Genomic DNA, 23472 nt, shown 5'->3' on the forward strand with positions numbered 1-23472 from the left:
AAGTAGCTCAGGATCATGTGCAAAGATGACCTTTGGTATTAATGGTGTTCCGTCTTTGCATTTTATTACTGAGTAAATAGTTTTTATGAATTTAATTCATATTCCTTGCCAGAGGATAAATTGTAGAAAGTGTGAAGTTTATTTCACTACAGGCTTTACTTCATAAGAGCCATAATTTAAGGGAAGAAACTTTGAGTTTGAATTAGCAGAATTGGTTTATTTTGTGATGGCTGTGACGTGTAAAATAATTACTATTTCAGTTAGGTGTTATGAACGTGGTTGGTAAACTTAATTTATACCTCCTTAGAGCAAAGTGATAATTTCCTTCTTTAAAATTGTTACCTCTGCATTTTTCCCATGGAATATACTTATCGGTTTTATTTTCTCAGAATAAGCATGCATTATTTCCGTAATAGGTATTGACCAACTGGCCATTGTAAGGGAGAAGTGTTTTGTTTTGTTGTATTTATAGACTGATCTGTTAAATGATATTTAGATCAACTTCAGCTTATAGCAGTTAACTAACTGGTTCCATGCACCGAACATTGTCCTGGTATAATAAATAGCATATATATTCCTTTCTCAGTCGTTCGACTCTCATCAAGTCATTGTAAACAAAGGTGGCTGGTAGTCTGATATAAAGTCTACAATCTGCAAGTCTAGACATATTTTGGAAGTGTACATACTGTAAATAAATTTTAGTCTGATATATATATATATAGCCTGTAGGCAGATACTTTGAGTAGTTGGCCCCAGACCTTTCCTTCCCTGTGAAATGACATCACAGTACCAGAATGTTAACTTCATGCTTGAATCTTTAGCTCTAGGCACTTTACATTGGGAAGTATATTTTGTTCTGTAGGTGCTTCCAAATATGGTCATTATCCATCCCCTATGCCAATGAAATTTTTGTTGCCAGTCATCTTAGTTTAAAGTAATAACAAAACATTTGGAACAGTAATAATTTCAAGAAATTTGGGTTGTTTCTGAATACCTGTCTTTGTTTCTGTCAAAGGGTGAATAAAATAATTTTCATCACGTGTAGCTTTGCTGTTGTAATCTTGTCAGTCCCTACTTGAAATCTAATGAAATGTATTTTTTCAAAAGAAATTGAAGGATCACATTTTATAAACAGCCAATGTAATACTCCATCAGAAATCCTATTCAATTCCATTTAAAATAACCAGTTTCAGTTTTATGTTTCATTTAGAGATTGAGTTGTGGCAGTTTAAAACATGGAATGGTTCTGTAAAATGTAATTTTTTGAAATTCAGATATGAATGAATTCAAAATTATTACACCTACTGGTCTAAAATTTGCATGATAACATCTCTTTGAAATGTTTTGTCTCACAAAATTTCTTTAAAATATGAGGGAGTTTTATTCATTATTATACTGTTTCTGTTTATTTGATAAGGAATGCCCCCCCTTGCAGTTAAAAAATGAACCACAAATAAATAGGAACACTTTGTAGGTCCTTTTATTGCTGTGCCATAGGATTGATTCCTGGTCAAGTTAATTTTTCTTTCTTTCATGCATCCACCATGTTATTTTATATTATACAAAGAATTGTTAAGCACAGTTTTGTATTACCTATTATAGAAAAGTATGATTTTAGGGTAGTCTCCAGTGATATAATGCCCATGCAAAATTTTGTCCAAATCTGTCCTTTGGTTCTTGAGTTAAATCATGCAGTCGGACATGACCAGCCCTATATCTGTTCATTTCATGCACATCATGCAAAGAACACATAACTAACAATCAGTCAGTTTCCTTGATTTAGTTAGTACTTCAAGTAGCCATTGCACTTCATAATGCCCAGTACCACCTACATATACACCAGGCTTTAAAAGGTGAAGTTGAGAACTAGGCACATGTTTTGGTGAGAGTGGATCAAAAGCTGCTTTCCTTAGCTTTGAAAATATTACCAACACAGCTAATGCTGATACCATAATTATCAGCAAACAGAAGGATGTTTCATAAAAAAAGTCCATGGCCTCTAGATACTTCCTCAGCATTTGCCCAAAGGGAGTGAGGAAAATCACATTAAACATGAGTGATGTCTGTGCTTAATTAGAAATGGTTTATGTCCAAAGTTACCAGAACTCACACATGTACATATTGCTGTGAAAAAGAATTTGCATTTCTGGATCAAGTGATAAACTCATACAGAAGGATCCACTAATAAAGAAATGCTTTTGTGTTGAACATGTAGGCTTGATCTGATATTCCAGCTTTTGAAGTAATTTTATGGTACCTTTTATTTTAAATAGGAGCCAGGACAGCTCAGTCAGTGTAGTGACTAGCTATGGGCTGGACGACTGGGGTTTGATCCCCGATGGGGGCAGAGAATTTGTCCTCTAGCCTCTGCGTCCAGACCGGCTCTGGGGCCCACCTAGCCTCCTATCCAATGGGTACCGGGATCCTTTCCCAGGGGTAAAGCGTGGCTGTGGCATGATGCTGACTGCTCACCCCCATCTAGTACCGAAGTCAAGAATGAGTAAGAGCTATACCTCCTCTCCCCCCAAGCGACCTACTTGGCATGTTGCGGACTGCTTTACTTTACTTTTTATTTTAAATTGTGAGGAAATTTAGTGAAGGTTTGCCAACTTTTGCAAATACTCATGGAAGATCATTTGCTGGTGAGTTTATTTCTCTAGAAGGTATGGCTGGGTGTGGTGATATGGAGTGCTTGCAGAAGCTCCTTGAATCTAGTACCTGTTGGATGGGTTGCCATTGCATTGAGTAAAAATCTTTGTTGGAGAGAGGGCTGGTGAATTGCTCCATAGGAGGGGTGCTTCTTGAGGGCTCTCACTTTAGCAGTGTAACTGCATAGTTAGATTTGTCAGTGGGTGGCAAGTTCAGGTTCATGTGATTCTGTGTACAGATTTTCCACTTTGCTTGTTCTGATGTATTCTTGGATGGATGTCACTGTTTTGAAAACTGATTGACTTCAGTAAGGAATTTTGTGTTTGATGTGTAGCTGCCCCCAGATATATTCTTGCAGACCAAAATAATAAACTTGTGGAGAGGAGATCAAAATTACTTTTTTAAATATTATGTTGTGCTTTCTGAATAATAATTTTCCACAACTTTTAGCCTATTATCTAATTTTAAAATCATATGATTGCTGTTTTGTTAAACTTTTTAATTGTTTTGTTGCAGCAGGATCCATAGTGCTTCATAATCGCTGGGTTGAGCTACCATTGGAGTGACTAACCAGTTGATAGGAGTGGAGATTTTTCCCACCCTGAGTGGGACTATGTGAGTCTGATCGGTATGTTAATTTTTTTAAACCTCACCTCACATTGTTCATTTAGGACCTAAAACTGTTTGTATTATAAGATGTAAGAATAAACAAAATTCCATGGGTAGTAAAAGTAGATAAAAACAAAAAGCTGTGGCTACTTTAAATCTAATTCGACAAGTGTTTGCTGTATTTTGACTATAATAATTTTGGGAGGAAGTGTGCCTTCAATTAAAATCTCATAATAAATTTATCTTGAAGTGAATTGTAGTGTGATTATTTTGTATGTGACTAGGTTGCTTGTAGTGTTCGTTGGGTTAAAATTACTTGGTGTTATATAATGAAACTTTTGGCATTATTGTTTCAGAGATGGCCGCAGACAGCGATGGTGATCTAATTGAGACAGTTGTAACATGTGAAGGTGACCTCAAGGATCCTTGCTTCCCTGAGAAATTTAAATTGATTGTGCAGGGATTACGTGATTTGCTTTGTACTGGTGAGTTGTGGTGTTATTTCAAAATATTCTCATAATAAATGTGTAAAGCATTTGTGTTGTGATTTACTTACTTTGCCATTTGATGTGTCATAAAATTGTTTTGTAATTAAATATAATGTGCTTTGCTTTTTCTTCTTCTGAAGTACTACAATCCATTGTGGATCTTAACTTCCAGTACATTTGTCCTCCATTCTTTATGGTACTTAGCCACTGTTTGCCAATTTATTATTCCCATAATCTTCAAATCCTCTTGAACCCCATCTCTCCATCTTTTATGTGTCTACCTCTTTCCCTTATTCTATTTTAGTTGTCATTATGTTTTTAGGCATTCTTTCATTATTCTTCCTTTCAGTGTGTCCACACTATCGCAGTCTGAGAGATTTTGTAAATTTTATGATATCCACCCCTTCTAATATATCCTCCATCTCATTATTTGTTATTCTCCAACTTTCTCCTTCATTTATGAGACTGTACATTCTTCTGATAATCTTTCTTTCAAATAATCTAAGAGTCTTCATTTCTTCTGAAGTCATTGTCCAAGTTTCTGACCCATATAAGTCTTATCAGAGTTCTGTATATTTTTAATTTGGTGTTTAAGGACAAAAGTTTAGACCTGAAAAGTTTAGTATGTGCGTAATGTGGATGGTTTGCTGTCATAATTTTAAAATGAAGGTCTTTACGTATTTTATTTCCAAACATGCAAAACTTGCAACACCTTCAAAATTAAAACCATTTTCAGATATTTAGTTTTCTCATTATCAATTTCTAGTCCCATTTTTCTTTCCTTAGTTTCTAATGCAGATAATAATTCTTTTAATGTAGGAATATTTCTTGTAACCAAGACAATATCATGAGCATAAGCACATATTTATTTGAATTTGTAAACAATATTTCCTTTATCTACAGTTCTTTCTAAGACCATATTTAGTGCTATGTTAAATAGTACTGCTGATAGTGTATCACCCTGTCTTATTCCTGTTGATATACTAAAAGGTCTACTAATATTATTTGTTTCAAATTCTTTTAATGTGATATCATTTAGTGTCATTTGTATTAGCCTTATTATTTTTTCTAATGTACCATACAATTCTGAAGCTATAAATAATTTATTACTATATATGCTATCATGGAAATCAACATTGAAAAATCAAAGGTAATGAGGATAGCACCGAGAGCAGAACCATTGAACGTTGTAGTTGAAAACCAACAGCTGGAGAATGTGGAGCATTTCAAGTACTTGGGAAGCATAATCACGACGGACGCCCTATGCACCAAGGAAGTAAAAGCAAGGATAGCCATGGCCAAGGCAGCTTTCGTCAAGAAGAGGATACTTCTCACTAGCAAGTTGGGCTTGGAGATGAAGAAGAAACTAGTGAAGTGTTACGTATGGAGTGTCACGCTGTATGGAGCAGAGACTTGGACACTCAGGAAGAAGGAACAGAAATACCTGGAGAGTTTTGAAATGTGGTGTTGGAGAAGAATAGAGAAGATCAGGTGGACGGATTGAGTGACCAACGAAGAAGTATTGAGGAGAGTCAACGAGCAAAGAAACATTCTGCAGGCGATTACACGAAGGAAAGCTAACTGGCTGGGACATATTATGAGAAGGAATGGATTACTGAGTGATATCACCGAAGGCCAGGTTGAAGGAAAGAGAGGACTAGGAAGAAGATTGATACAGCTAACCAACGATCTTAAACAAGGAAAGAAGATGACGTTCCAGGAATTAAAACGAGAAGCCGAGAATAGGGAAAACTGGAGAGCTCTGTTTGGGCAGAGCAATGGACCTGTCATAAGACAGAACCTGAATAATAAATAATATGCTATCAAAAGCTTGCCAGAAATCAACAAATAACATGTACAAATCTGTATTATTTTCATAGCATTTTTCTGTTGTTTGCCTCATCACAAATATTTCCTTACTGGTGCTTCAAGTTGGTTGAAATCTGCATTGGTATTCCTCTACTATCTCTTCAATTTATACATTAAGTCTCTTAAGCATAATATTTGACAATTTTATAAGTAACTTGTCCCCTTTCTTAAAAATTGGACATATCAAACCCTCCTGCCATTCTGATGGCATTCTTTCTTCATCCCATATCATTTATATTAATTTATTATTCATCCTAATGAGATGTGATATCCATGTTTTATTAATTCAGTGGTAATAGTCTTTGCCTAGAGTCTTAATATTTTTTAATTTTAATATTACATCTTCTATTTCCTCTATAGTAGGATATTCTATCAAGGGCTGTGCACTTAGATGTTTAACATTTTCATTATTTATTGCAGAATTTACATCATTTTTATTTAACAGTTCTTCAAAATGCTCAGCCCATCTATCAAAAATCTCCTTTTTGTCTACTATTATTTTACCTTGCTTATCTTTACATGCTTTAATTTTGATTGATAGACCTTGCTACCTTATTTGTGTGAGTTGCACTTTTTTATTTTTATATTTCAGTCCAAAAGTAGGGGTTCTACCACCTATATTTGGGAAAGGTCATCGTTGTTTGTAGAATGATGTAAATCTGTTATATGCTTTTAGTTCATAATGTGGTTATGTTGCAGCTAAGAATTTGTACTGCATGAAAGGTCTTATGTGAATTTTTTAATGAAAATGTGGGAAAATATATAGAAAAGAAACATGTTCAGTACCTAACACTAGAAACACGAAAGCCAGTATCACTCCACCATACTAACCACACAACAGAATTTACGCAAAGGTTTTAGTGCAGTTTTAGTGTATTCTATTGTTTTATCAGGGTGATGTGGAATTATAACTTCAAAAAGAGTGTAGAGCAAAATGTGATGGAGTACTTTTGAATACCCAGGGCCAGTGTAAGATAGTGGTGAGCTACAATTTGGTACCAGTACAAAATGTACAGATATCCCTCGATTTACACCCGGGGTGCGTTCCTGGACGAATCGGCGTAAATTGAAACTCTTTTATAATGTGAATCAATGGGAAGTCAGTGACATGCGTTCCCAGCACCCAAACATTGACGAGTAATACATGTGCTGCAGAATACATTAGATGATTTAAATTTGTGAAATGGGTAATTTATTTTCAGTTAAAATAATAAACACTTACATTTGTGAAGTCTGTAGAAAAGCATGCCATGTGATAACTACTTTTTAAAGACAACATCAGTCAGATGAGCTCCATTGTTCTGCAAACAATCCTCTGTACGTTGCCTGAGAGTCCATTGTCTTCTTCAGCATTTCCACTGGAATTTGCAGAATGGTAGTCCTGATGGCTTCCTTCAACTCGTCAATGGTGTGAGGTCGATTCTCGTAGAAATTGTGCTTTAAATATCCCCATAAGAAGTAGTCACATGGGGATAAATCTGGCGAGCGTGGAGGCCAAGCGACATCACCATATCTTGAGATGACACGTCCTGGGAACATTTCTCGAACTGTTTGCATTGAGATTTGTGCCGTGTGAGATGTCGCGCCATCTTGTTGAAACCATACTAAGCGTATATCATTGTGGCGTCAGCATAGTTCTGGCAGAAGAAATTCATTTAGCATGGCCACATAACGCTCAGCAGTTACCGTAACTGCATGTCTGTTGTTGTCTTCAAAAAAGTATGGTCCTAAAATGCCAAATGAACTGAATCCACACCATACTGTGACCTTCTGGCTATGCAAAGGTGATTGATGCAGTAAGCACTGGTTTTCTTCTGCCCAGTACCTGAAATTCTGCTTATTAACATAACCGCTTAGATAAAAATGGGCTTCATCTGAATCATTATTTTCTAAAAAAAGCTTTCCACAGCAAATACACGAAAATCACGACCAACGCTCCATGGCGACTAATAGGCTTTGAACTGCTCTAGACACAGCCGCAATAATCAGCACGCTATCTACCGGCATATGCATTTGGCGCCAATTTCAAATCGTCTAATCAATTCTGCCGCACCCTGTATAATGACATTACATTTAAAGCTCTGAATAACGTAAATAAAATAAAGGGAATTTAAAAAATATATTTTATACACTTACAATTGGCAATTCCTTAGTCCCCGCGATTGACTGCGATTCTTTCATGTAATTGATGTGTTCAGTCATCTCTGCTGTTATGCAATAGTTGCATTCATGTAAGTCGCCGACCTATAGAAAATCGCGTAATAAAAATAACCCTGGTACCTCCGCAGAGATTAAATTAGTCCTTTGAAAGTTTAAAGTGCCAGGAATGAAATTGCATAAGAGCAAACTCACATATGCAAAAGTTTGCATTTCACAAACAGCTTTTACTGATTCATCGATCTCATTGGAGCAAATTCGTGTTAACAAAACATACGTAATTGAAGAGATGACTGTATTTATAATTTGTATTCAAAATCAGCGATGTAAGAATTACGGTTTATTATAAGAATCCGTACAAAACATTATAAATAATAGTAAAATATATTTTTTTCACTTTTTGACTTGCTGGTTTCAAAATCGGCGTTATTCTGAATCGGCGCAAATTGAGGGTTACCTGTATTTGTATTAAGAAAAGTGGAAAGGATAGAAAATGTTAAAAACATTTGGTAAAGTAGCTTTCAGAATAACCACAAACACTACATTTTATCTGTTAAACCCATCCTGTTACATGCTGTGTAGGTGTTCTGGGGAGAATAGGTATAGCTCTTAGTCATTCTCAACCTTGGCTCTAGATAGGGGTGAGTAGTCAGCATCACGCCTCAGCTGCACTTTTTCCTCAGGGAAAGGACCCCCCAGTACTCATTACACAGGAGGCTGGGTGGGTCCCAGTGCTGGTCTGGATGCAGAGGCAAGTTTTATCTGGTTTAAATGAAATTAATGGGCTCGGCTAGCCCTGTCAGTAAGTAGCTGGATACAGACCACATGATTGAGATTTGATTTGTGGTTAAAGGATATCTCCAGCACTGTCCAGACAGTTCTGATGCCCATCCACTTTCTATCTGTTGGACCTTGGAGGCTTTGTGTGTGTGAGAAAGAGAGAGAGGGGTGTAAGGGTGGCTAGAACATGAATTAATAGGTCTGGTGGAAAGATCTCTTGTGGTGTGATGCTTTGGTGCTTAGTAATAGGGGCAGTTCTACTTTACAGGTTTAATGAGAATATTTGTATTCATATTCAGGTAATGGTGAATCACTGCGTGTTGCAAAGGTAGAGCCATGGAATTCTGTGCGGGTGACTTTCACCATCCCAAGAGAAGCGGCACTAAGACTGCGTCAGCTTGCACAGCAAGGTGACCATGCCCTCACACAACTTGGTATTCTCTCAGTGCAAGTTGAAGGGGATCAGGTAATAATTTAAAGATGGAAAGTGTGATTATACCTTAGTTGAAGTATTAAAACTGTGAAGAAATGGCATGTTTTTAGTAATTATTTCTTCGAACTTTCTTTAATGATTTCTCTGGAGATGAATTAGTAAAGTGTAAAATTCTTTTATGGATTCTTGTAATTTGTACATTTTTAGCTTTAATCACTGAAGGTGGAAAGTGGTTCAATGAATGCATTGTGGTTGGAGCACTGGAATTGTAATATCTATCTTTATTGCTGTTAGAATCACTCCACTCAGATAACCCATGAAATATTTTGGTTTTTATTCACACTCACAACCAAAGGTTACTTATCAGCTTTACCATGCCTGTGTGTCTCTGTTACTTGTAACAACTTCAGAAATGCTGAATTGTTTGTAGTGGTATCGATATTAGAGAATTTTACTAAAACCTATCAGCATACTCCAGTTCTACTTTAAGAGGCACATCATATTAAGACACACACCCATAATTTCTGTGTACAGTAATTACTTTTGAGAATCTGCAGCCAGACATCCTGTGTGATGAAACCATGTGGAAGAATTCTCCATGATGATGTCTTCATCTAGTGAGACATGCTGCCCACACAAAGGTCATTGGCCACAGGCAACTGTTGCTTCACTGTTGTTATTCACATCAGTTAGAAGTCATATTTTGATAGAACAAAAAACCTCCCATAACTGCTTATGCTATTTATAAGAGAGCATTCACATTTTGAAGATCTAGAGGCAATAACAGAGCTAATATGTCATAATTCTTATGGTGTTGAGGTTAGAAATTGACGTGATGAATATTGTGTGCTTTGGAAGATCACACTTGGGCCTCATGTTAAAGAACCTTTACCTTCGCATTTGTATTTTAATTAAAGACCTTAAAAACGTTTTTCAGGTTATTTCACTACGCATTGCTGGTCGTTTTGGAGGGGAGGCACAGGAGATTGTTTTAAGAACAGCCAATTCAGGACCTCATGGAAGTGATGGAAGTGGAGGTTCATCATCTGTCTCTGGAACCACTACCATTGCTGCAGGAAGTGTGTCTGGGAATTCTGTCCCCTCAACAAGCAATGCAGCTGTGACCCAGGATGGTGCAAGTATTGCAGGCCCAAGCCAAGCAAGTAGTACTGTGGCTGGTCTAGCAAACATTTTGGCTCAGTCTGTAGCAGCAGCATCTGTGGGAGGTATGTTTAAAACATTATAGGGCTTTGAATGATCGGTTAAGTAAAGATTAGTGGGAATAGAGAAAATGGCTTTGAAACATGTATAATTAATATTTAGTGCTGAATTTTTGTTTAATTTGAGATATTGTTGAACAATAACATATTTATCCAGATACCATCTCTGAATAAGACTTACTCACCAACTACTTCATTGCCTGAAAACTTGCAGCTGACCTTATTATTTAATATATGTATTGAATATCATAATATCTAGTTAGTTAGTTATATCATAAAAAAAAATATTTTATCATTGTCATCCCAAACCCAACTTCTTCACCTAGTCTCAAACCCTGGACAGTTCTAGGGTTTGTGACCTTAGTTCCTGTAATATCACCAAAAAAACCATAGTTCTTTGGAGTCTTGTCTTATTTAGAGGCATGTGGTATTTAAATAAACACGATTTGCATACACTTCATATGCAGGGAATCAAACCTTTTTAGAAGAGCGTTAGCTACTCGTGACTGATATTTAAGTGGTGGCCATCTTTGGTATAGTAGTTTGCAGACATCTTGTGAGCTGTTGGGGTTGGGGGGCTAGCATCAAAGGTGGGAAGGTGCTTCACCCTGAATCTTTACCCGACTGTGCCACATCCATTGTAACAAGGGAGCACAGATCACAAGATATCTGGCAACTACTATTATGTCATTGGAAGAACAGTCTAACATGTATAGTGGTGTCTGATCATGCATCAAGTTTGAATTACAGAAATGTTGAGCAGAATTTAGAACGAATATCATTAAGATTAAGATAGGTTTCAGTTTGAGGCTGTTGTGACTATGTTATTCTTCCCAGGCTTGGCAGTCAGGTGGTCAATAAAATCCTGCTATATTAGAGGAAAGTTCATTATCATGAGTCATGGGATTAGGTAACTTTTTATTTAACTTTAGGTTTAGTTTGTTTAAAAGTAATTCATTTTATTTCACAAAGTTGTATCAACCTCAGATCCTACTTGTATCATGTTAACTTTTCATTACAATTTTCTTACAGTTGGAGGAGTTGCAGCTTCCACAGAACAGTTCCGAAGCCCAAATGTTGTGGCTCCGACAGATGGTGATCCCATCCCTCCGTTTCCACCACCTAAACCCCCTTCAGATTCTGTGCCTAGCCCTAATGTGATTTCATCCACAGGACAACCTGTTGTGATGCCCTCAACTTCTCGGGGTTCCACACATCATTATCATGCACCTTTCCCTTATGCAAGTATGAATCATGCAGCACATGCCATGCAGAGCAGGGCATCAGAGCCAAATCACCATCATCATAATTCTACACCTGGGACAACAGTTGCAGGGAATTTTAACCATCATAGTTTTGCAGCACCACCTCCCCCTCCATACCCTGGCCCTTCCCCTACACCCACTCCAATTTCTAGTGGAAGTGTTAGTGGAAATGCCTTACAACCACCAACAGCAGTACAGCCTTGTAAACCTCAGGCTGGCCAGCCTTATAGTCCAGCAAATAAACCGCCATCACAGCAGTCTGGTGTAGTCGGCCCTAGGACTGTTGGTGGTGCCAATAATGTGGCATTGTCAAGTCCATTGCTTGTAAATTTGCTGCAGAATGATGGATCCACAGGTGTATCTCCACCTGCAACAAGCTCAGGTATGACACAATTCTTGACGAATTACAGCATGGAGGGGGTGAGGAATACATAAAGAAATTTTAGTTCAAAAATCTAAGTGGAATCGGCTGCTAATGAAGTCAAGGCATAGATGGGAGGATAATGTTAAATTGGATCTTAAATATAGTGCAAGAATATGGACTGGTGGTCTCTTGGTAGCACAGTGATGATCCTTTGGGTTCCCTAAAAATCTGAGAATTTTTTGACCAGCTGAGCAACTGTTTAATTTTTGGCAAAGTAATTGTTAAAACTATCTAGTTTTGTGTTCATGTGAATGCATAAATCTGTGAGCATTTTTGGTTTTCCTACTTATTTGTCATTCACAACTTACCCCCCCCCCCCCCCCCCCCCCCAAACAAATCCCTTGTACCTTGCAAACAAACGTGGTAGTGTAACTTTGATACAACTTATGAATCTCCCACACATGCTGTTTGGTTGGGTCGTAATAAGAATGTTTGACAGATAATAGTAATTACACGTCATGTTTTCATGTTGTTACAAAATTATTGATCTGCTGTGCAGGAGCAAACAAAATGCTACCTCCTCCACCAGGGAGCATCTCAAATATGGGAGATAAATCAGCAGTAGTTGGCAGGATCAGAGTTCCACAACCCCAGTCAATGCAGCAGCAACAGCAGCAGCAGCAGCTGAAGAAAGTTCCGATGCGACGAAGACCAGGTGAACCTTCAACACCAGTGGGTGCTATTACACTTCAGCAGCATACAGACCTTACTTCTACAGCATGCAAGCTTCAGCAGTTGCACCACCACACTTCCCACCAGCAGTCTGCCTTTGTGAGTGCAGTAGGTGTATCATCTTATCAAGTTGGAAGTTCCTCCACTTCATCTACACCTTCTCCACCATCTGTTCGTACTGATTCTCCAGGCTTGCATCATCGGACTTTGCATAACCCACAGCAGGCTCTTGGAATTTCTGAAACAAGTGTTACAAGTCAGCAGTCTTCTGGAGTTCCAGGACAACAGCTTGTATCAAACTCCATTGCCATTGCAGCTTCTTCATCTGTCCCTGCTCTTTCAAATCATCAGATAATCTCAACAGTCCCTTCACCTCATCCCAGACATCATCCATCTACGTCAGCTCTTCAGCAGAAGCTGTATTCTTCAGGAACTCCACAAGAACAATCTGCTTTTGCATCCACATCAAGAGGTCATCAGATGCAAGCAGGATCATTATCACATCATCATCAAACTCAGCAGCTTGCACAGGCTGTAACACACCATCAGACACAACAGGTAGTTCAGTCTCCAGCAGCCTCTGTTAGGTTACAACAGCAACAAAGACTCTCCCCGCTTGAGAGGCTTCAGCCTTCAGCAACACCCATGGCAGCTGGTGTTGGTACAGTCATGACATCTCGGAATAATGGCAATGCTGTACTGACACGTCAGCAAACTCCACATTTTACACAAGGTCCTGGAATCCAATCCACCTCAAACCCACCGCCATACCCTCGCATACAACAGCAGCAGCAGCATCAACAAGCAAGGCTACACCAACAACTTCAACAAAGAACTTTGCATCAACCACCATCAAAGGATCCAGTAACAATCCAGCAACAGACTCAGCAGCAGCCACAAGTGAAATCTCTAGCTTATGGCCTTAACACCAGTGACTATTCACGGCAATATGGAGATGCTCGTGTAGGTAATTCTTCAACTCTGGTCACAAATACTTCGGGCAAACCCGTACCACAACAGTCTGTGCGTCTTCAACCAGGTACAATGCTAACTTCATCAGCAACAGTTGGAGCTGGTCAGAATACTTCTGTAGGGGGTTGGCAGCCAGCCAGAGTTAGCCAGCCACAACAGAATTTTGTCATCGCAAATCATTCATCAACACAGCAACCATCACAGCAACAGCAGACTCAAAATAATGCTAGCATGATCCAGCAACAGAGAACATTGTTTCAGCACCATTACATAACTCCACATCAACCACAACAATCCTCACAGGATCAACAGGGTTGCAGAGAAATGGGGGAGGCCCTCAAAAATACTAGTCAGCCAGTGGCAATAACAACAGAACCTATTCCCAGTCCTCCTGCCTCACCTCCACCTCTAACTTCCCGTGGCAAACGTCGCCAGTTCCTTATTAATCCGTTAACAGGTCACTTGGAGCCAATGCCAAGTGAGGACAGCAGTTCTGAAAGTGAACCAGAGAACCCCTCCAATTCAGGAATGGGGGGAAACTCCAAAGCCCATGATTCAGCTTTGGATGATCCTTTCTTTTACTTTCCTTCTCCTCTGAATGATCGATCTAACAACTCTTTGTTCTCTGATGACGACGATGATGTCAGCAGCACAGGTACTGTATCCAGGAGAGCTGATACAACTACCACAACAGATCAGTCTGATTCTGAGGCAACTGTGAGGTCAACTGGCAGTGATGCATCTTCTTCAACTGTTAGACACCATCATCATAGGCCTAGGAAACCTTGCAGTCCTCCGCAACAGGTTCCTGCTCAATCAGGAGGCCCAGGAGAAAAGATCAAACTGCGGCTGAAGCTTGAAAAGAGTGAACCTGTGACCTCAGCTTACAAAGTTGATGTCTCCTTTGTAAATGTTCCCGCTGCCAGGAAAACTGATGGGCGCTCAAGTTCCGTTGCCAGTGGACGGCTGTTTGGTGGGTCTGCAGGTGGACAGGCTGGTACAACAGGCCCCTCTAGTGTTGGTAGCTGTGTTGGAGCGAGTACACCAGGTCAGACTGGGGAAGAGCCTCGAGTTCCACCTCTACACATTTCACTTCGTGGCCGGAACGCAGCTGTTGTTGTGAGTTCTCATAAGGACAGCAGTAAGAAGTGGCAGCATAACAAGGATATATTTGGTAGTAATAGTGGTGGTAATAGTAGTAGTAGCAGCAGCAATGTAAGTAAGTCTGGAGTGCCATCTTCCACCAGCAAAAGATCATCATCTTCAGGAAAAATTAATCGTTCTTCAAAAATTCGTGACAGTGCAAATTTGGTGGGAACTGGTGGAACAGAGGGTACAGTGGGGGAAGGAGGGGCAGGAGCAGTTGTTAGAATAAAGAAACCTCCTTCAAGTGTTTATACAACGTCATTGCCCACAACAGGGAAATCCATCTCCTCAAGTGGTAAAATTTCAACAAAAACACTTCTAAAATGCAGTGCAAGTGATTCATCATCTGTAAAGAGACAGCAGCACTTGAGTGCTTTGATGCCAAATGAACGGACGGTGGGATCAGATATTGTTCCTAAGGTTAGAACAAAACTGAAAACTTCTGATAAACGAGGTGGTGAACGTGATCATGACCGTGACTTGGATGATGTTCCATTGAAGTCTCGTATGAGGAACGAACCAGGTGAGGTCACAGGGTTAGGATCAGGAGTATCATCTCAGCAGCGCGGGGGGAAAATACCAGCTAGCGTTAGTACAACGGTTTCAGGAAAAAGTTGTCCTACTGCAGTGGGGGATCCAGAGTTCACACTATTATGCCAGCAAATGGAGAAGGAGAGAACTGGTTGCTCAAAGGCAACTCCATCGGTATCAGAACACAAGGTGTCGAGCATGAGTGTAGGCATTAAAACAAAGCGAAGGGACTCTAGAAAGAAATCATCTTCATGTAATTCAGGAAGTGAAAGTTCTTATTTGCGAGAGCAGAATTTGTTATCTGGTGGTGGGCTAGTAGACAATCAGGTTCGTGATAGTTTGTCAGATAATTCTGCCAGGTGGAGGAAAAGTGAATCAAGCCCAAACATCTCTAATAGTGCCACTCTGAGTGGGAAAGTGTCGCGGTCCCCATCGCCATCACTGAATCGACGTAGCAAGTCGCAGTCTGAAAGGGTGGATTCTTTACAGAAGAGTGGAGGGACAAGTTGTAAAGTGGGTGTCTCTCAGACTGCTATGGTTAGAAGAGGTAGTGAGAGTGATGGCAGGGGTGAGAATGGTGCAAGGAACAGTGCTTCTGATGAAAAAAGAAGGAGGCAAAGCTCAGAGGACAACAAGGATCTTACAACAGGTTTTACAGGTATGAAAATTGTAAGTCATTGATGTTTTTAGGTTTGTCTTCAAATAAAATTTGCAATACTGTGCCTGTTAATTTAACATGTCTGTCTGGCTGCATAAAACTATTCTGGAACTGCTGAACATATGATGAAGCTTGATATTGGTTAAAAATGCTTTCCCACTATATTCCATGTAGGCCCTTGGGGGGGGGGGGGGCAGTGGTATATAGCTTTTGCTCATTCTTAACCTCAGCACTAGATAAGGGTGAGTGGTCATTAGCACACCCTGGGCACACTTTACCCCTGGGAAGTACCCCAGTATGTATTGGATGGGAGGCTGGGTGGGCCCCAGAGCTGTTCTTTCATTCATAAAGCACTTCTTTAGCACGATGGTAGTAACTATTAAAAAAATTGTAGAGACTGGCATTGGGATAATGGTTGGTAATTAGCTCGGGTAGATCAAATCTGTTAATGCACACATGCCTTGGACTGCAACAGGATGTGTGGTTTTGTGGCAGTTCACAAAACACTTTGTAAGTAGTGTTAGATTTTCATGTATTGTAATTCCTAAAATTAAGGGTTTTATTTTTTGTGTATTATGTGAGATTTGTGTGTTAAAACATCCAAATTCACTCGTTATCTGGTATACTAAAATCCAGTCATCTTAATATCCTCCTTTTGGACCTGTTCTCATTCCATTCCACTGCAGCTTATTTCCATAAGAGCCATTTAATATTTCCATCTCTGCCTCAGTATTTCAAACAGTATCACAGTATAACTTTCACCTTCACTTTCTTTATACTTTGTTCTTCCCTCTCAGGGAGCTGGGGTAGCTCAGTCAGTATAGTGACTGGCTACAGACTGGACAACCGGGGTTTGATCCCTGACAGGGGCAGAAGATTTTTCCTCTAGCCTCTGCATCAAGGGCGGCCACCCAGCCTCCTATCCAGTGGGTACCAGGGTCTTTTCCAAGGGGTAAAGCTTGGCTGGGGCGTGACGGTAACCACTCTCCCCCACTTAGTGCCGAGATTAAGAATGAGTAGGACCTGTACTTTCTCTACCACTAAGCGCCTACATGGCATATAGTAGGACAGGTTTATCTTTTTTTTATCTTCCCTCTCAGGTCTACATATTTTTCTTGACAGTTAGCTTTCAAATACAGGGAGTCCCATTTATCATTAAACATTAGCAGTTTATACTCTGTGCTGCTGAAGTCACTGTTTGCCTGGTTATACCTTGCATTCCCATAGCTGTTCCGATGCACAAAATCGAAGGTGTGTTACTGTGACATTATGCCCTTTCACAATGACAGTTGAAAATTTTACAAATCTTATAATCTTCACATAGAATGATTTGCAATACAACTGTCAAGTTATGATTATATTAATTATTATATTAATGATGGTAGAAATGGAGTATAGTAATGTTATGTGTATATCATAATTGCTTCTCTTTTTAGAAGCATGAAGTTTGTGTTTCCCTTTACGTGTAACTGTTACACAAGATGTACTTTTTAGAATTCATGTTTATCATGACTAAACCAACTTACTGATACGTAAATGTAACAGTCTGTAGTATTTATTTCACCATTCTTTTTTACATATTTAATATTGTGTGTTAATCGTAGAACATTGATTCATGTATCATTCATTTGTAAATTTAAGATATTTTATTTGGTTCATTTGACTGTGTGTGTGTGTGTGTGAAGTAATGAAGTATTTTACCCATATAAATGACAGGAGAAGCTTTAGGAATCCTGTGGATTAAACTTTCAAATTTAATAGGGTTGTTGTTCAGGTATTTGAATTTATGGATGACCAAAAGAATGAATGAACTTCCATTTCACTTGTGTAATACATCAAAATTTATTCCCATCACATCAATACAACCTTGTTTTGCAAACATGAAAATGCATTATATCTTGTTACATTTTTATGTACTGGACAAATATATGGGTTTCATTTAATTGCACATCAAAAAGTTTGTTACTCTGTGCTGAGAACTGAATGGAAAAGCTGTCATGCATATAGGGCCTAGTGGACTCTGTTATCAAGATTTGATATGTTTTACAGCTTGCAACTGGTCATAAAGAAAGGGTAACCATAGATGAGCTTCAGCTTCATGGGTTCACAAAATCAGTTACTAGTGAGGAATTTTAAAATACTTCACTTTGTTCATCTTTCAGTGTTGGGTTTTAATTCCATCTGTTAACCAGGAAGACGTGTCCCAGTTCTTGATTTTATAATATTAAATAATCTGAACAGTTACTACAGTGATAGTTACAGCCAAATATTGATCACATTACCAGAGTGTTTAAAAAATCACTGAAGTATTTTAATCATACAAAGTTACAGAATATTACAAAAATCTATGTGGGCTGCAGAAAACACATTGGCAGGCCACAGGTTGAGTACTCCTACTGTACAGTACTTCCAGCATGGTTCTCATTTCTGCTACTGCATGCTGTACATATCTCCTCCAATGTGTTCGTCTTTATATGTTAAATCTTGGTTTTGATTGTGCCTCATGGTTAGAAAGGCCTGTAAGCCTTGTAGTACCTTGAAAGACAAAGTGAAAAATGCACAGTACAACACCAGACATCTATTGAAATGTATATCCTCATATTGAATTAGGGTTATCCTGTGACCATGTTTGGGAATTGTTGTAGTTTACAGTTAAGTTCCTGCTCAAAGTCTTTTTCTGCAGAAAAAACCTTGAAATGAAGTTTGAATCACCATTTCTTTGTGCATGACACAGGTTCTTAAGATAGATATTTAGTGTATCTTGATAACTAAGCTCTTTAGGCCCCATATGCATAAGTGTTGTTCATTTCAGTTTTTGGCATAGTATAACACTGTACACTTTTCGGCATGCAGTTATGGGACATCGTGTGTTTGCTAAATTAGATTTTCTCTTAATAGATGAATTGGATACAAAAATATTTGTATTTTAAGGTACATTTTCAGTTCAGAATATGCTGTTCTTTGTTACAAGTGCAGATTGGTGCATGTGTATGAACTTTATGCAAATTTGAGTAAAGTTTATAAAAGTTATATTTTTATATAGCATGTTTAATGATAATGATGTAATGGCTGACATTATACAATCTGAGCTGTTTGGAGTATCATTAGATAAACTGTACATGAATAAATATGAGTACCATGCCTTACTATGTGTTCATGCATTATTTTCAGATTCTCAGGGTGGATTATCAGCTGTGAAAATAAAGTCTCATCCCATTATAATGGGAGGGAATTCCCAGATGGTATCTAGTAACACAGCTGCAATCTTGGACTCTCACAGTGGACATTCTCAGGAGTCATACATCAATGTCCATGGTGGACTGACAGCTAGTGCACTAAAACAGCAGTCAGTTTCTCATTCAGTGCCATCATCCACTGTTGCATCTATCCCAAGCATTTCATCTTCCTCATGGGTTGCTACTGGAAAGCAGCATAGTTCTTCATCTCTGCACACCATAGAAAAGAATAAAGGAGCATCAAGAAAGGCTGTTGATTTACAGCAGAGTAAGATAGGAACACAAGTTAATAGGACATCAGTTGTAAACAGACTGGCAAATGATGTGTCATCTATTCACCGTAGCAAGATAAATCTCCCAGCAAGTGTGAACAGGATTCCCCGGTCAGTTGAGGCCTATAAGACTGTTGCAACAGAAAACTGTGTTACCAAGAAACAGCAGCATTCTCAGCATAGAGATTTTCCAAACCATAGTACAACAGTTAAGAGGAAATTAGAAAGTACAGAACAGTGTAAAGTTTCAAGAAATGTAGTCACTGTTGCCAGGGTTCAGACCATTGCTATGGCAGCGACAGCTTCCGATGTTCCTAAACATTCAGAGCCTCATCCAAAGTCTATTGAACATCATACACTGGCTAAGTCTTCCCCACCCACATCTCTCCCTGTAGGAGACTTGGATGTGTCAGAAGCAAAGGTGAAGCAGAGATTGCTGGAGGATGATCCACCTCCACGAAAGAAACATTGTAGTGATTTGGATCAAATTACTACAAGATTAACAGAGAAAAAGGAAAAAGATGTAGGTTCTGGTGATTTTTTGGCTACATCAGTTGGTGAAACTGTAGTTACAGGGAGAAACCAGGCTGAAAACCAGGGTGTTGGCAGTGGAGCTGGTGGGGGTGGAGGTGGTGCTGAAAGTCCTTCTGGGGTTGGGGCAGGAGAACAGGGCAACACCCAAGGGGAGGATTCTGGTATTGAATCAATGGATGCACTTTCAGAAAAGTCTCCTAATCAAGGTGAAAGTCCGTGCCGTAAGGAAGAAAAGGACAATGAATGCTGCCAGTCTGCAGATTCTAATAAAAATCTTAGTGCAGTGCCTTCAACATTGACATCAGTACCTTCTGCAAATTCAACTTTAAAAGCATCTGGTGATATTACAAACCCATCCATAGAAAAAAATGATACACCACCAGAAAACTCTTCAGAATCAGATTCTTTGGATGAGAAGAAGATTGAGGGTAATGGCAGTTTAGAAAGTAATAGTTCTGTTGTTAATGCTGTGGGTACACAAAAGAAGAATCGAGTTATCTCACATGGATCTGGTAGTAATGGAAATTGTAATTCTGATGATAAAGAGAAAGATGGTAAGTCAGTGAATGGAAATTGTACTCACTTGTCATTCAATAGTAATAATACCAGTGAACATTTAACATCCTATGCTGAACGAGATGCTGTGTTCAGTAGAGAAAACATTGACCATGGTGATACACAACAATTACAAATTTCTGCCAGTGGAGATTCAGGTCTGGGACGTAGCAATACCTCTGTCAGCATAACTTCATTGTCATCAATTAGTTCATCCAATGCATCTGGTACATCTTCAGCAACCAAAGTAGTTCCCATAAAACTTGTCACTGTTCCATCTTCTTCTGATACAAATTCATCTTCATCTCCTGTTAAAGTTCTGGTGTCAAAAGTGGGTTCTTCATCCTGTTCTGGCACATCAGCAGTTCCAGCAATTGGTGGTGTAGTTATGGTTTCATCTGCTTCAAATATCTTAACCACATCAGTTAACTCAGTTACTGGTGATATTGGCCAGTCTTTACCTTTATCTGCTACATCCATAACGTGTACCACCTTGCCTACAAATATAACTACTGTTGGGGAAAGCGAGAAGCCAAATGCTATTTCCACTTCAGAAGATAGGCACTCTGTTGAAGACAGAGATAAGTGTCCAGGCTCACCAACATTAGAAGATCCTCAACCAATACGCATCACTCCACCTCTTTATACTTACTCCAACCCTGAAAAACACCGAGAAGATACACCTTCTCCTGCAGCTTTGGATGATGATGAAATTGATCTGACTCTATCACAGAGTGTCAACAGGAAAGATGAGGGTATTAATTGTAGTAGTAGCAGCAGTAGGCGAAAAAGAAAACGCAAGCAGGATTTACTTGAGGGCAGGCTGGAAGCAGACGACTCGCTTTGCATTGAGGTGGCTGGTGGTGGTGGAAGTGATATGTCATCTGGACACTTTCTAGAGGGATTGGGTGGTGGTGATGATCATACCTATGTAGCCCGTAGCAACAAATCTCAGCACCATTCTTCTGGTCCTAAGTCCTTGCTAGAACAGTTACTGATTGAAATTCCATCAGACACCGAGGCCCGTCGAATCAGTTCACTAAGCACCAGGAGTACAAGATCGAGTCAGAGAAGCCTTAGTCATACTCATAGCCCTGACCAGAAGAATACCCCAAAATCAAGCCCAGCAGGTCCAACTTCAAAGGAAGAGCATTCAGGATCTCCTCGCAGTACATCCAAACCAAGTCCCACAAATTTAGGAACACAATTGTCCAGAGGAAGTAGTTCTACAAATATAAGCAAAAGAAAGCGGCAAGAATCTGAGAGCAGTGTTGCTTCCAGTATAGTTGCTGTAGAAGAACAGAGGCCAAATAAGAGGAAGTGCTCTGAGAATGCAGCAGAACTGATCAAAGCTTGCATGGGACTGGAAGATGCTCCTACCAAGAGAATAGGAGGGAATCCTAATCATCCTGACCAGAAGGGTACTAAGACTGTTGCTGCTTTGAAGAATCGGAGAGGTAAGTAACACTTTAAGAATTTGACATTGTTTCAATGTGTGTGTGTGTTGGTGGGGGGGGTCAGGTGAAGTTTGTTTGTGCAGAAGAACATTTTAGGGTATACAGAAGTGACACAATAATATTTGAACACTGCCACAAGATTTGGCAGTGTTTCCTCTGCAAGCTGTACTCCCTCCCTGTTATTCTTTCTCCATGTCAGTGACAGCATTGTATCTTGAATTTCTTTGGAGAACACAACATTTTTATATCCACAATATGAACCTATATTACAAGGGCAGACTTCATTCCACTTGTAGTCTTTAGTGACATCCATGACTTTACTTAGGGGCATGCCAAATGTTTTCAGCTTCCTTATTGACTGTAGTATAATTTTGAAATGTTAGTTCCTTACAGCTAGACCTCTTGCACAGCATCATTAGAGTTCAAACCATCATCAAAATACTAAGAATAAAATAGAGTAGCATTAGCCCATATTCCCTGGTGGGTGAGGTACTTCACATCCTAATGAAACACCTGGAGATATGGAAGATGAGTGCAAAGATTATTAGATGACTGTGAGTGTGTGTGCGCGCGCGCACATTCACATATGCTGTTCTCCATCACCCATTTTTGTATTCGGTTTTACTGTATTTTCTGTTCCTTTCATTATCTCCTACAAATTATATACATTTCTCATCTGACTGGTTCCATTTCTTTGCAGGTATAGCAACAGCCAGTACATTAGTAGACGTAGATTCTTCAGATGATGAGCCACTGATTGAAATAGCTGGAAAGGGGCGGGGAACTCCTGGAGGTGGCTCAGATGGGCGTTCCTCTCCTAGACCAAAGAGCAGACCAAGCAGCCGTCCTAGAGACGAAGAATCTGCAAAGTAAGATATGTACAAATCTTAATTTTTGGTGTAGAGTGCAAAACTCTGGTTTTAAGAAGAATTCTGAATTTTCCATGTAAAGAAATCAAACAAGATTTTGTTATCAAATTTATGGTTGTGCATGTGAACTTTGTATAGTATGTGGTGTTGAATGTGAATGGAACATGTTTTATTATGCCTGAAATATAAAAGATAAGAGAGTTATATTGTTTTGGGCAAGAGTGAAGACTATATGAGGTTAAAGATGAAACTACATCATGCAAGGAACTCGTATAATAAAAGACTTTCATACAAAAGTCATAGATTCTGCGTAAGTAATGTATATTGTCTGGACAGAAAGAAACAGTGTAATTAATTGTGCATTATGTTCAGTTTTTAATAGATGTCATTTTTTAAACTGTAAAATTTTTAGCATAACACTTTTATCATACCTGTATATATTAGATCCTGCCTCTGGTTTGCATTGACCTGATATGTATCTAGTTAACTACACAATTATGATGATAGAGCTATTACATCAGGCATTTGAGCATATTTACTACACAGTCTTATATTTTATATCCTTTGATATTATAAATACCTTGTTTTTCACTGTTTATTCTTGCTGGTTTCATTCTGTCCACTGTGTGCTGATTTTATATTGCGTAGTTTGTTCTTGTAACACTTTTTTATCCCT

The 23472-nt window shown here is 39.0% G+C and overlaps 1 protein-coding gene and 1 long non-coding RNA gene across 8 annotated transcripts in view; one reads left to right on the forward strand and one right to left on the reverse strand.

The window, feature by feature from the left end:
- The window catches only part of LOC110837561 (uncharacterized), a 38904-nt gene that overhangs the window by 6488 nt on the left and 8944 nt on the right, over positions 1-23472 (forward strand). For 3 of the 7 annotated variants that reach the window (XM_022079809.2, XM_087342784.1, XM_022079811.2), the window contains exons 2-9: positions 3166-3277; positions 3615-3743; positions 8852-9018; positions 9923-10211; positions 11238-11852; positions 12394-15873; positions 19045-21927; positions 22628-22796. In XM_022079809.2, the coding sequence (XP_021935501.1) occupies positions 3617-3743; positions 8852-9018; positions 9923-10211; positions 11238-11852; positions 12394-15873; positions 19045-21927; positions 22628-22796 (7730 nt within the window). In that variant the 5' untranslated portion in view covers positions 3166-3277; positions 3615-3616. The remainder of the gene's footprint in view (positions 1-3165; positions 3278-3614; positions 3744-8851; positions 9019-9922; positions 10212-11237; positions 11853-12393; positions 15874-19044; positions 21928-22627; positions 22797-23472) is intronic. The other 4 variants (XM_022079813.2, XM_022079817.2, XM_022079810.2 and 1 more) reach the window with 3 other exon arrangements.
- On the reverse strand, positions 17691-22734 carry LOC110837565 (uncharacterized). The gene is made up of 2 exons (XR_002545714.2): positions 22595-22734; positions 17691-19319 (listed from the first exon to the last, which is right to left on the reverse strand). It is a non-coding gene; the product is annotated as an uncharacterized LOC110837565 (long non-coding RNA).

Source organism: Zootermopsis nevadensis, unplaced genomic scaffold (genome assembly GCF_977971745.1).
Source record: "Zootermopsis nevadensis isolate Lab colony 2312 unplaced genomic scaffold, Znev_1.0 Znev_ptg000004l, whole genome shotgun sequence".
In the NCBI taxonomy this organism is placed as follows: domain Eukaryota; kingdom Metazoa; phylum Arthropoda; class Insecta; order Blattodea; family Termopsidae; genus Zootermopsis; species Zootermopsis nevadensis.